Source organism: Dromiciops gliroides, chromosome 6, assembly GCF_019393635.1.
Source record: "Dromiciops gliroides isolate mDroGli1 chromosome 6, mDroGli1.pri, whole genome shotgun sequence".
In the NCBI taxonomy this organism is placed as follows: domain Eukaryota; kingdom Metazoa; phylum Chordata; class Mammalia; order Microbiotheria; family Microbiotheriidae; genus Dromiciops; species Dromiciops gliroides.
The window spans coordinates 107,274,439-107,286,552 of record NC_057866.1 but is presented as its reverse complement, the minus strand read 5'-3'; the positions used below and the strand labels follow the sequence as shown (position 1 = coordinate 107,286,552).

The 12,114-nt window shown below is 44.7% G+C and overlaps 1 protein-coding gene across 8 annotated transcripts in view; it reads right to left on the bottom strand.

Annotated features, from left to right (window-relative positions):
- PLEKHA7 (pleckstrin homology domain containing A7) overlaps positions 1-12,114 on the bottom strand; it is a 264,352-nt gene that overhangs the window by 54,495 nt on the left and 197,743 nt on the right. For 7 of the 8 annotated variants that reach the window (XM_043972486.1, XM_043972485.1, XM_043972487.1 and 4 more), the window contains one exon: positions 6,385-6,867. The exons of the other annotated variant lie outside the window; for it this stretch is intronic. In XM_043972486.1, the coding sequence (XP_043828421.1) occupies positions 6,385-6,867 (483 nt within the window). The remainder of the gene's footprint in view (positions 1-6,384; positions 6,868-12,114) is intronic. 8 annotated transcript variants of the gene reach the window in all.

The window sequence follows — 12,114 nt, the reverse complement described above, 5'->3', positions numbered from 1 at the left end:
CTTTATCTGAGCCCATCACCTCACTGCTTTGTGTATGCTCTTTCCATCTTTCCTCACCAAAATGTCATCCCTTCCTCTCTATTCTTCCTGAAATTCCACAAGACCTAGATGAAAAAATACTTTTTCTAGGAAGTCTCCTTTCAGTCTTATTCTTCACTCCAATCTCTGTCCTAATACTTGGTTTCCGAAGCATAAATGCTGAAGTCTTCTTGAACCACCTGGCCTCAGCCTCCTAAAACTCTCATGACCTCCATCTTTATTCCATCTCAGCCATATAAAGGGATGGCCATAGACTTTGATCCATCCATTGCCCATAGCCAAGCTACTTCCATGAATAAGAATCCTGAAATTCCTCTTTAACCACAACCTGCTACCTTGCAATCTCTCCCTCCGCCTCATCCTTCCTAAAAAATCTCTTCTTCATGACCATAAGTCTCTCTATTTTTCTCTGTTTTCCCAGTCCATCCCTACTCTGTCTTCCCACTTCCATTTCTTCACAGGTCTGGTCTCATACTGACCAGTTCAAATAATACACTACTGGCTACCCTTGAGTCCCTTGCCCCAAGGAATTATTGGCAGTTTCATCTTATTAACCCCCAACCCTTAGTCTCCCCCACCATCTGCCTTCTCTATTCCTACTCTAAGACTTAGAGAAAGCCACATAACCATGATGATTGGGTTCATGACAAATTTGTTACCAACCTCAAATGGACCCTCATTGGTCCACATCTTGCTAACTCTTCCACTTGTGTTCCAGATGTCATCCCATCTTATCTTTTCCAAGAGTTTCACCCTTGATTATTCTTATTCTCTACTTCTCTCTTATCTTCAATCTCTCTTTATCCACTGGCTCCTTTCCCACTACCTACAAACATCCCACATCTTGGAAAAACTTTTACTTTACTCTGCTATTTCTTCAAGCTACCTGCCTGTATCTTTTTGCTCTTTTGTAGACAAAGAAAGAGTTGTATACATTAATTTTATCAACTCCTACATTGTTTTCAAACCCTTGAAATGACTTTTTTAAAAAAAGAAAGGAAAAAAGAAATCTGATTTTTTAGTCCATCATTTGAATGAAACTGCTTTATCCAAGGCAAATCCAATAACTTTCCCTTTCACCCTTAGTTCTTATCTTTCCCAAGTTGTTTGTGATTATTGGCACCACTGTCTACCTCCTCTACCTGGACACCTTTTTCTCCCTTGGCTTTCATTACACTAATCTCTTTTGGTTGTCCTCCTACTTATCTGACCATCCCTTCTCAAGTTTTCTGTACTGGACCATCATTCCCTCCTGCCTGCCCACTAAGTATGGGCATCCCCCAAGACTGTCTTGGGGCTCTTTTCTCTCTATACTCTTTCCTTTGATCTCATTAGCTACCATAGGATTCAGTGATGATTTCTACACAGTCAGCTCCTGAATCTATATATCTATTCCAAATCTCTCTTGAATTCCAGTTCTGTATTATCACCTGTCTCCTAGACATCTCCATTTGGATGTTCCATGGGCATCTCAAATTCAACACATCCAAAAACTGAACTCATATTTCTCCCCAAAGCTATCCATTCTCCAAATTCCCCTTTCTTTTGATAGCACCTCCATCCTTCCAGTCACCCATGTTTGAAACCTTAGCATCATCCAGGACTCTTTCCTTCCCCTCATCCCCCATAACTAATCAGTGGTCAAGTCTATTTCCACATTGTCTCTCTCACCTGTCCTCCTCTCTTCACTCACGTGGCCACTACCCTACTTCAGGTCTTTATCACCTCTCTCCCAGACTGTTGAAGGACTCCTAATTGGTCTCCCTGCCTCTAGTCTCCTCCTTTACTAGTTCATCCTCCATTAGGTAACCAAATTAATAGTCCTCAGAAATGGGTCTAAATTTAGGTTAAAAACTTAATCAGGGGGCGGCTAGGTGGCGCAGTGGATAGAGCACCGGCCCTGGAGTCAGGAGTACCTGAGTTCAAATCCGGCCTCAGACACTTAACACTTACTAGCTGTGTGACCTTGGGCAAGTCAGTTAACCCCAATTGCCTCGCTAAAAAAAAATTTAAAAAAAAAAACTTAATCAGATTTCAATTCAATACAAGGAAAAACTTTCTAATAACTGAAGTTATCCTACAGTAGAATTGACTGTGTTACTAACTAGTGAATTCCCTGTGACTGTTCAAGCAGAGGTGGATGACCACTCAGTGCAGATGAGATTCATTTTGGGGAAGGGTTTGGAATGGAGGACCTCCAAGATTCTTTCCATATATAAGTTACTAAACGTGGTTGATGAATGAAGGTGAAAAGATTACTCTAAGCAAGGCTAGGGAATAGACAATGGAACCTTGGAGCCTATCTGCAAGGCAGTATCACAGGACATCCAAGGTGTCAGCTTCTGCATTGGGCCAGCTCAGAAGTAGCATCTATCCTACTGACTCTTAGTGCTGGTACAATCTCAAATCTGGGGCTCACACAGTAGTGCTTAGAATTGAAACAATTGGAAAAGGTTGTGGATACGGTCATGAATTCGGTTAACTGCCAATAATCGAGGCACACAAGCTCAGAGAAGAAGAAAGGGTGAGGCTCCAGCTAGCTTGACTGATCAGATATGGGGGATGGCACTAAGCCAGAGGGCTCAGAGTGAAATATGCTGCCTACCTCCCAACACCCCATTGTGCCATGAGCTCTTTGAGACCAGGGACTATTTATTTTTACCTTTCTCTGTATCCTCAGTGCTTGGCACAATAACTGACACATAGTAGGTACCCAGTAAATGATAGTTGATTGACAGAGAGAGGATGGACTCAGGGTGCAGACCAGAGGATAGTTTATTTGGACATGGCCAATGCTTATTTTGTTTGACTATACCTCTTTGCTACATATGTGTTGCTTTCCTTTCTTTTTCGTTGGGCAGAGGTAGATTTTTGTTAACTGAAAAAAATCAATTTAAGAAAAGATATGAGGGTTGAGAGGCAGCTAGGTGGGTAGGTAGAACATTGGACTCGGAGTTGGTAAGATCTTGAGTTCAAATCTTGCCTTCGATACTTAACAGCTATGGGACCCTGGACAAGTCACTCTCTCTCAAACTCATTTTCCTTATCTGTAAAACAGGGATAATAATAGCATCTATAACCCATCTGACAACCCTTCAGCAAAACAGAAAGCACTTTATAAGTCTTAAGTAGGGGAACTTTATCCTTTCTGCTGAGCTCAGCTGCTTACCACTAGATGGTGTGGTATGCTATTTAACAAATAATAGAATTTCATTCCTCCAAAAAAAAAAAAAAATCACAGTAAGGAAGGCACCTATCAGTAGGTGGTTGGTAGGTGGGTGAAGGGAAACAAGGCTGGAGTTCCTTAACACCAGCACTGAGGAGGTGCCAAAAATGACCTGCCAACTATTGGTATGTTTCCCACACTGAGAAATTTGTTAACCCAGACTTTGTTAAGCGTCATTCTTTCAGCCCCTGGGGAAAACTGGGAAGTGTGAGAAGTATGTCTGATGCCCTCCCACCTCCCTATTGAGAAAAAAAAAAACTAGGCTGAGTCTGTATGAGTTTCTTTTATCCCACAGACACTTCTTCCTTTGACTTTTCTCCAGAGAATTTTCCCTGCAGAAGAAACTCGATCAATTCAGAGCCCTTATGTCAGAGACGAGGGCACAGTATGAACCCAATGGGAGAAAGCATACAGGGGCAGCTAGATGGCACAGTGGATAGAGCACTGGCCCTGGAATCAGGAGTTCCTGAGTTCAAATCCGGCCTCAGACACTTAACACTTACTAGCTGTGTGACCCTGGGCAAATCACTTAACCCCAATTGCCTCACTGAAAAAAAAAAAAAAGCATACAGACAATTCTAGAATGGACCAGGGCATTGTGTGGCCAAGGAGGGGAAAGGCCTTTGTCATCTGTCCCCCTGCCAAACCATCCCTTGCTATAGCATCATCAGCTTTTATCAGTAAGGCAGACAGGTAGCAATAGGGGAGGAAGGTGCTGGATACAAATGAAGGTTCTTTGGCCCAGCAGGCCTTGGGCAAGACTTGGACACTAAAGCTCTTAGGTCGCTCTGTGTTGAGAGATACTAGCAGGAGGGGGAAGGCAGGGTTTTCAGGGCTCTGGCCCTGGTCTCAGCTCCTGCACCTGCTTCATAAGGCAAGCAGGGCTGGGCCATAGGAGCTCGGTCTGCTAAACCACCTGGGGCAAGTGCCCAGGAATTCCATTCCATTCCCACTCTGAACCAGGCAGTGTAACTAACAGAAGCTACCTGCTTGAGGTAGCCACAGAAGGGAGCCCTTCATGAGGTTAAACTAGCTAACCTCTGGGGTCGCTCTGGTTCTGAAATTCTATGAAGATAAGCCCAAAGTAAAGTAAATACTGAATAAAGTGAGATGACAAGTCAACAGGATGGCATTGGTCAGAACTGGGCCCAGGAAAGTCAAACTATCCTTTCTTCAGCAGCTGAACACAAAATCGTAGGAAATAAAATCTGAGAGGGACCTCAGAGGGCATCTGGCCCAACCACCCCATTTTCTAGATGGGGAAAACTGAGGCTCAAAAGGCCTAATGGACGTGTGCAAGATCACACAGCTAATAAATGCCAATGCTAGGATCCAATCCCAGCCTCCCTACCTCCTGTCCAGCTCCCACTACTCCAAGCTACTGTCAGTTCCCCAAATCGGTCTATCAGCAGGAGACTGCTGCCCTTAAGCCACTAGACAGACTCACGCTTTTTTCTATTTCAATAAGAAATAAGACTTGAGAGAAGAGCAGGTCAGCAGCTGCCAGCAGCAATGTTAAAAAGAAAAAGAAAAATCAATTCTGGAAAAAAAAAACCACACCTGATACCTTTCCTTCTCCTTGTACTTCTCTCCCTACAACTCAGGCATCATGACTCCCTACAACTCAGACACGTCTCTGAACTTGTACCCATACCATAACTTACCCACCCCTGGCACCTTCGGCCTCTGAGATCAACCCCTGGCTCGCTGGCTGAGACCACCAACGGGCACTCATACCTGACCCTCCAGTTTGTTCCCTTCTCCAGGGAGCTCCACCATCTCCAATGAGCAGAGGCAAAGGAGACAGGGCTTATGAATGCAGAGACTCGAGGATGCCTACACTTAGAACGTTTTCATCAGGCTCAGCTGCCGCTCTGAGTCCCAATACCAGCAAACCAGCCTCCGCACCCCCAGCGGGGCTCGTGGGCTAGTGTGTGAATGAACAATGGGCATATTTTCTGCTTTTCCTTTCTTCACTTGTTTTTGGAAGTCCATTTGACAAAAAAAAAAAAAGTAGAAATGAAACCTAAAGCTGTGTAATTACAATGATCAAGCTTGGCCCCCCAAAAGACAGCAGAAAATACTGCCTCCAGACCCTCCCCCATCCCCACCACCTCCTTTGTAGGCTGTGGCACATAGGCAGACTCTGCATTGCTGAACTACTTTTTTTCCTCCTTTTTTCCCCCTTTGTTATAAGAGATGACTCCATGGGGAGTGATTAGAGAAGAAATATATTTGGAAATGAACAAAAGATATCAATAATATTTAAGAAGTCTGTTTGATTGGAAAGTGCTGATCTAATCAGAGATTTTTATTTCTCTTAAATACATTGTTATTGCTATATTTTGTTTCTCCCTGTAGCCTGACTTCTTTTCACTCCAGGAGAGTCATCCCATATAACAAAGAATATTTAACTGGGGGTTCTCAAACCTAGGGCCTGAGAACTTTTAAAATATGTATTTTTAATAACTCTTCTGTTAAAATAATTGGCTTTCCTTGTAATGTCATGCATTCTTATTTTATGCATTTAAAAACATTATTCTGAGAATAGGCTTCACTAGACACTTCCCAAGGGGAGCATCTGTTGTCAATCAAAAAGGTTAAGAACTCCTGACATAAATTGCCCAGGGAAAGGTGCCGTGGTACCATCTCATCCATTCACAAGTGAAATATAGACAGGCCTTTTACCCCTCAACTTTGGGGAGAAGGGAAGAGAGACAAGGTGACCCAGAATTCCTCGAATTTAGGAATAGCTTCTAATTAAACCAAAGTTGGTACTTCCCCAACCTCAGGGGCTATATGGATTTTGGAATTAATTAAAAAGAGGCTGAGTGAAGAGATGATAAGGTTTAATGTAAATACCGAACAGGCATTTCCTTCTTTCCAGGCTGATAATGAAAAAAAGGGACAGTATTTACTTTAGGCGCTTCCAATATTTCTAGGATACACAAAGGCAGCACCTTGAGATGGTCGGGTGAATGAGATATTTGCAACCCTCTAGGCTTAGGGGGGTGGGGGTGGGGACCCTACTCTCTAGGGAATGAACCTCAGAATTGGATTTGTTCACTTCGGGGTTGGGGTGGGGAAACCACGGCTCAAAGCCCTGGTCTGTTACTGACCTTTTGCCGTCTCCTTTCTGTACCTTCACCCAGTTCTCCACCTGCGCCATGTTACTCCTCCTCTGGGCATGCTTTTCAGGGTTGGTTCGGGGATGGATAACCCTCTTATACCCACCAGTCCCATTCTGCTCCCCAAGCCCAGTGCCCCCACCAAAGGAACTAGGCAGCACGCCGTTCCTCTCCGTTAGCTGAGGTTGGGCTGACTGAGCCCTGGGACCACTGGGTAAGTCCACAAAGAAGGAGTCTGCCTCAGTGGCTGGATAGGGGGACTTGGACTTCCCCCTTTCCCGCTTCCCCTCCAGAGGGTCCCTTTGGAAGCCGTAGCGTTCCTCATCGTCTTGCTCGGGCCTGTCAAAGCAGGCATCATTGTGGGCTCGCTGGGAGCAGTCCCTGGTATGTCCAGGGGCCATGCGGCCACACTCTCGACAGGGGTCTGTATGGTTGGCTTGTGGGACAGCTTGCCGCTCTGTCCTCTCGGCATCCCTACAATGATAGCACAAAACGGGTCTCAGTGTGGGCCGGGTCAGAAGGCCGGGTGTGGCCAAAACTGAGCCGGGCTCCAGTGGGTGTAGCTGTCAGCGAAGTCTCGGTCCAACGTCCATAGGAAACAAAGCCCTGTGCCGGACAGATCTCTGCATAACGTTTTCATTCAACAGCTGCTCTTCTAGCTGTGGCCCAATATCAGATCCCTGTAAATGGTCTAGATTTTACATTTTTAAACTGTGTATACGGACCATGTGCATCTGCCTGTGTCGGCTAAGCCTCGTTTCCTCATTTGTAAAATAGGGGAGGGAAGTAGATTTTAAAAAGCCACCTCCAGGGGACAGGATAGGTCCAGTACAAAATACATGGCCAACGAACAGGAGTCACGTAGAGGCAGATTCATTTTAGCTCAATACAAGGTGTGATAGAAGGAGGGTTACTTGTAGAATCAAGATTTTTGTTTCATTCCTGGCTTGGCCACTCGCCGCAAGTTGCTTAAGTTTTCTGTGCCTCATTTTCCTCATAGGCAAAATGAAAGGGGGGTTAGACCCCCGAAGGTCAGCTTACTGACAATCACTCAGCTAGTGAACAGGCTCCCTCGGAAGGTGGCAAGCTCCCCAAGCCTTGAGATTGGATGCTCTCTCCTCTGGGATATATAGAGGGGATTCGGTTTTCAAATGGGGGTTGGACCTCTAAGGTCCCTCCTTGGTCAGAGAGTCTATAACTCTATTAATCTGCAACTGGGGCTTTAGGAAAAGATCCTGGGAACTCCTCATTCTCTTTAAATCAATGGCAATGTTGAATAAACTGCCAAAAATGACAATCCATAGAGGACTGGGCCCCCCTCCCTCCATTTTTTAGGACCATGGGGGGGTGGGGGGGAAAGGAGAGAGAGAAGGGTGTTCTGATTAGAACGAAATCTCTTCCCATTCTATTAACAGACAGTAAATGGGCATGTGTGTGCAGGCGCGTAAGCACATGCACAAACACACACACACACACACACACACACTCATCCTTATAGTCCAGTAAGTGTATCATGGGATGGTAAAAAAGAATATTGGTCTTGGAATCAGGAGAGATCTATATTAACACATACTGGTTGTGTAGCTATGGGCAAAGAACCTAACTTTTCTAAATCTATTTTCTCACCTGTCAAATGGGGGGTGGGGGGTGGGAGGGAGAATAACAAGCTGCAAGGATCAAATGAGACAATGTATGCAAAGCTTCTTGCCAGCAATAAAATGCTATACAAACATGAGGCATTAGGAGAGGAGAAAAAGTGACAGGTACATGGTGGTAGAGTGGAAAGACATGAGTTCAAACTCAGAAAGACTTCAAATCCAGCCCCCCCACTTACTGGCTGTGTGCCTCTGGCTAAGTTACTTATATCTTCCTCTTCTTTAAAAGGAGATAAGGATAGCACCTACCTCCAAGGGCTGTGGTGAGGATAAAGAGTGCCTTGAGAGTCTTAAGATTTGCACTATGGGGGCAGCTAGGTGGCGCAGTGGATAGAGCACTGGCGCTGGAATCAGGAGTTCCTGAGTTCAAATCCGGCCTCAGACACTTAACACTTACTAGTTGTGTGACCCTGGGCAAGTCACTTAACCCCAATTGCCTCACTAAAAAAAAAAAAAAAAAGATTTGCACTATGTAAATGCTAATTATTATTATTAATAATAAAGATAACATAGATGGCATGGAAATCCTTAGAAAGCTTCAGGAGGGCAGATAGATGTTCTGTAACACAAAATCAGTTTAGCCCTTGTGCTGGGAGCATCCAAAAGTAATTAATCCCCCAACTCCCTGAGAGCCAGGACTATGGAGGAGATATTTACATTTCTCAGAGCCAGGAAGAGACCTTTGTTCACAAACTTCCGGGAAAAGGAGCCCAAATCTTGTGAGTTTGGGATCCGCTATGTTTTTGTTTGTTTTTTAACTTATGGGAGCCCTAAACCAAGGGAGGCAACTTCAATCTGGCTTTAACATTTGAGAAAGGAGGCGGCTAGAGAGAGAGCTCTCAGTTCATTTATTCTTTTCCCTGGAGTTAAGTAGAGCAGGCCCCTGGGGCCAAGGAGTAACCTATCTGCCACCTCTTCTACTCTCTGGAATTCTAAATTAACACCGGATGTCACAGACAATTCTGAAAACACAAACTGACAAGCCACCAGCCCACCCTGCCCCCTCAGGGAGAGGCAGCTTGTAAAATGGGCCAGATCGCCCCTGGGTGCCAGACAGTGGCTGAAGCTGCTACTGGCTTCATGACTATTTCCATTGGTGGTTTAAGAGTTTTATGGCTCAAAAAAGTTGATGAAGAAGAGCTGAAAGGGCAAAGAGGATTCCTTGACACAGCCTGGAGCTACCTCCCGGGAGTGGCTCAAGCAGTTTTCCCCCTGCCTAGTGTGCTTGTTCTTATCCCCTCCACCATCTAAACTGTACTCATCCTTCAAGGCCAGTTCACCTCTCACCTCCTCCAGGAAGCCTGGGATGATTGATCTCCCATTTCTAGAGTACACTATTATCTCAACCAAATGGCTTAGCACTAATAGCAATACTACAATAAACAACGGGTCAATATTTATTAAGAACCTACAATGAGCTAAGCAGTATGTTAAGCACTGGGGATATCAAAAGAGGCAAAAGTCAGCCCATGCTCTCAAGGAATTTACAAGCTAATGGACTTCTTCAAACATCAGAAGGACTGTTGGGTGGAAACTGAGAGTAGATTCGGCCCCAGAGGGCAAAAGAGGCAGTAGTGGGTGGAGGCTGTAGAGAGGTTGGTCTAGAATGAATATAAGGAAATACTTCTTAGAGCTGGGAAGTTAGGTGGGGTAGTGGATAAAGCCTTGGGCTTGGAATCCAGCTTCTGATACTTCTTAGCTGTGTGACCCTGGGAAAGTCACTTAACCCTGTTTGCCTCAGTTTCCTTTATCTGTAAAAAGATCTGGAGAAGGAAATGGCAAAACACTCCAGTACCTTTGCCAAGAAAACCCCAAATGATGTCATGAAGAGTTGGATACAACAGATAAAAACCCCCAAATGATGGAATGGGGCTACCTTAGAATGAGCTTGGGACTCTGCAAATGGGAAAGAAGACACCTTGAAAGGAGGGGGGCTCCCCCTTACTGGAAGTCTCCAAATCAAAGAGGAATGACTACCTGGGGGCACCCTTGTTCAGGGATGGGCTACCCCAGACTGCCTCTGAGGTCTCGTCCTGCTCTGAGATTCTAGAACTCAGAACTCTCCTGAATAGTTTTAATGCTCAAATTTTCATTATGTGCTCCCACTGTGCCTTGATTTCTAGTTCTATAACAAGTTATAGCCTGGGGTAAACAAAAAGAGAATATGCCAGGTACTTAGCAAAGTAGCTGGGCCTTAGGAGCTTAATAAATGTTTACTGATTAACTGAGGAAGACCTAGATTCAAATTTGACTTCTCACTATACTAGCTATACTATCCTATACTAGTGGGACCCCGGGTTTAACCATTTAGTTCCCTCAAGCAACTCTCTAAGATTACAAATTACAAGACAGTTGTTGATTCCCTCTCCTGGGAATCACCCAGCAGGAGTAGCAGTACCCAGCATCACAGGCTGGGATGACCCCAAGACTCAGGCCTGGCCTGCCAGGTGGGGGGACCTGGCCCTAGCAGCACCACTTATCTACTGACCCATGCCCCAGGAGGAGGAGCAGCAGGCAGCGGGCTGGAGCTGATTTAGACCCAGACCCACATCTTCTTGGGTCAGGAAATTGGCTACAGCACCGTCCACTCAAAGGACCAACAGGCAAGAATCACTCATGCCTTATGCCCCTGGGTCTTACCCAGCAACAACACCTTTTGGAAAACAGGAGCGTTATTTTTCATCTGCCACCCACTAGAGTCCTGATAGTTAACAACTTCCTACCATCTGTTTCTCTCTCTATTCCTGTTTTAATCAATCACTGGTCCCTTTAAAATTGTCTTATTATCTCATCACCACCTTCCTCCACCCTAGGCCACCATATTCTTCTATAACACTTCCACTGTGTCCTCTGCAATTCTGATTCCATAAGGAACACATTCCTCTTTGGATCTCTTTCTCTCAGATTCCTTTAGTCTATTAATCTTCACTAAGGCCTGGCTTGCCCCTGCACCTCTGGCATTCCTCTCCATAGCTGTTGTACCTCTAACCCCCCACCAAAAACATACCCTGGTTCTGGAAGGGGCAGGAGTCAGAACACAGCTACTGCTACTGCTAGACTTTCCTTTTACTGATATCACTAAGCAAGGCTTAGCACGGTGTCTGGCACATAGAATAGGCGCTTAATAAATGCTTGCTCCCTTTCCTCACTCTCCCCGCAAGTTCAAAGTATAAAAATGTTCCACCTACTGCAGATAATGAATGGTGCCTGTAGTATATGAGCTTTCAGGTCATTCTCCCTTATTCCTCAAGGAATTCAGCACCATACCAAAGGACTCCAGCATCAACTGATGTTCTCTCAAACCCCTTAATCTCCTTAAATTCTATCCCCTCCTCCTTCACCCCATCCCATCTCAGTCCTAAGGAGGGATGGTCACAATGGATCTTACTTGTATCCACAAATTGGCCTTCTCTCTATTCCTCCCATTGGACAATCTACGGCCCATCTCCAAGCCTCTGCACTGCCCATCCCCCCTCCTGCCTGGAATGCATTCTCTCTTCACTTTGGCCTCCAGGAATCCCTCTCTTCCTTCAAAGTGTGCTGTCTACTGCATGAAGCCTTTTCTGATCCCACCCAATTTTAGTGCCCTCCCTCTCAAATTATCTTATATTTAACTACTTTACATTTGTGCACATTCATTCTCTTTACGGTTTTTTTGGGTTTTTTTGCACACACTTATATATGTACTTGTTGGCCACTCTCTTAGAATGCAAACTCCTTGTGAGTGGGGATCGTTTCAATCCTTGGACTTTTATTCTCAGGGTCAGTGCCTAATACACAGTAGATGCTTAATAAATATAGGTTGGTTAGTTGAACAATCTATCCTCATTGGTAGAGTTTCCTGAAGTTATTATTATATACTTAAAAAGAAAATCAATTTGTACTCAATAAAGATTTGCCATTTCATGTATAATTCTTCTGCTTATTTGCATGGGAATGCTCATTTTATTTGGTGTTTTTAAAGTTCAGATTAAGACAATGGGATCAGTTCAAACAATATATGTGAGAGAGCTCATTTTATTTAGTGTCTATCAAGTTCAGAATAAAACAAAATAAAATAAGGGGA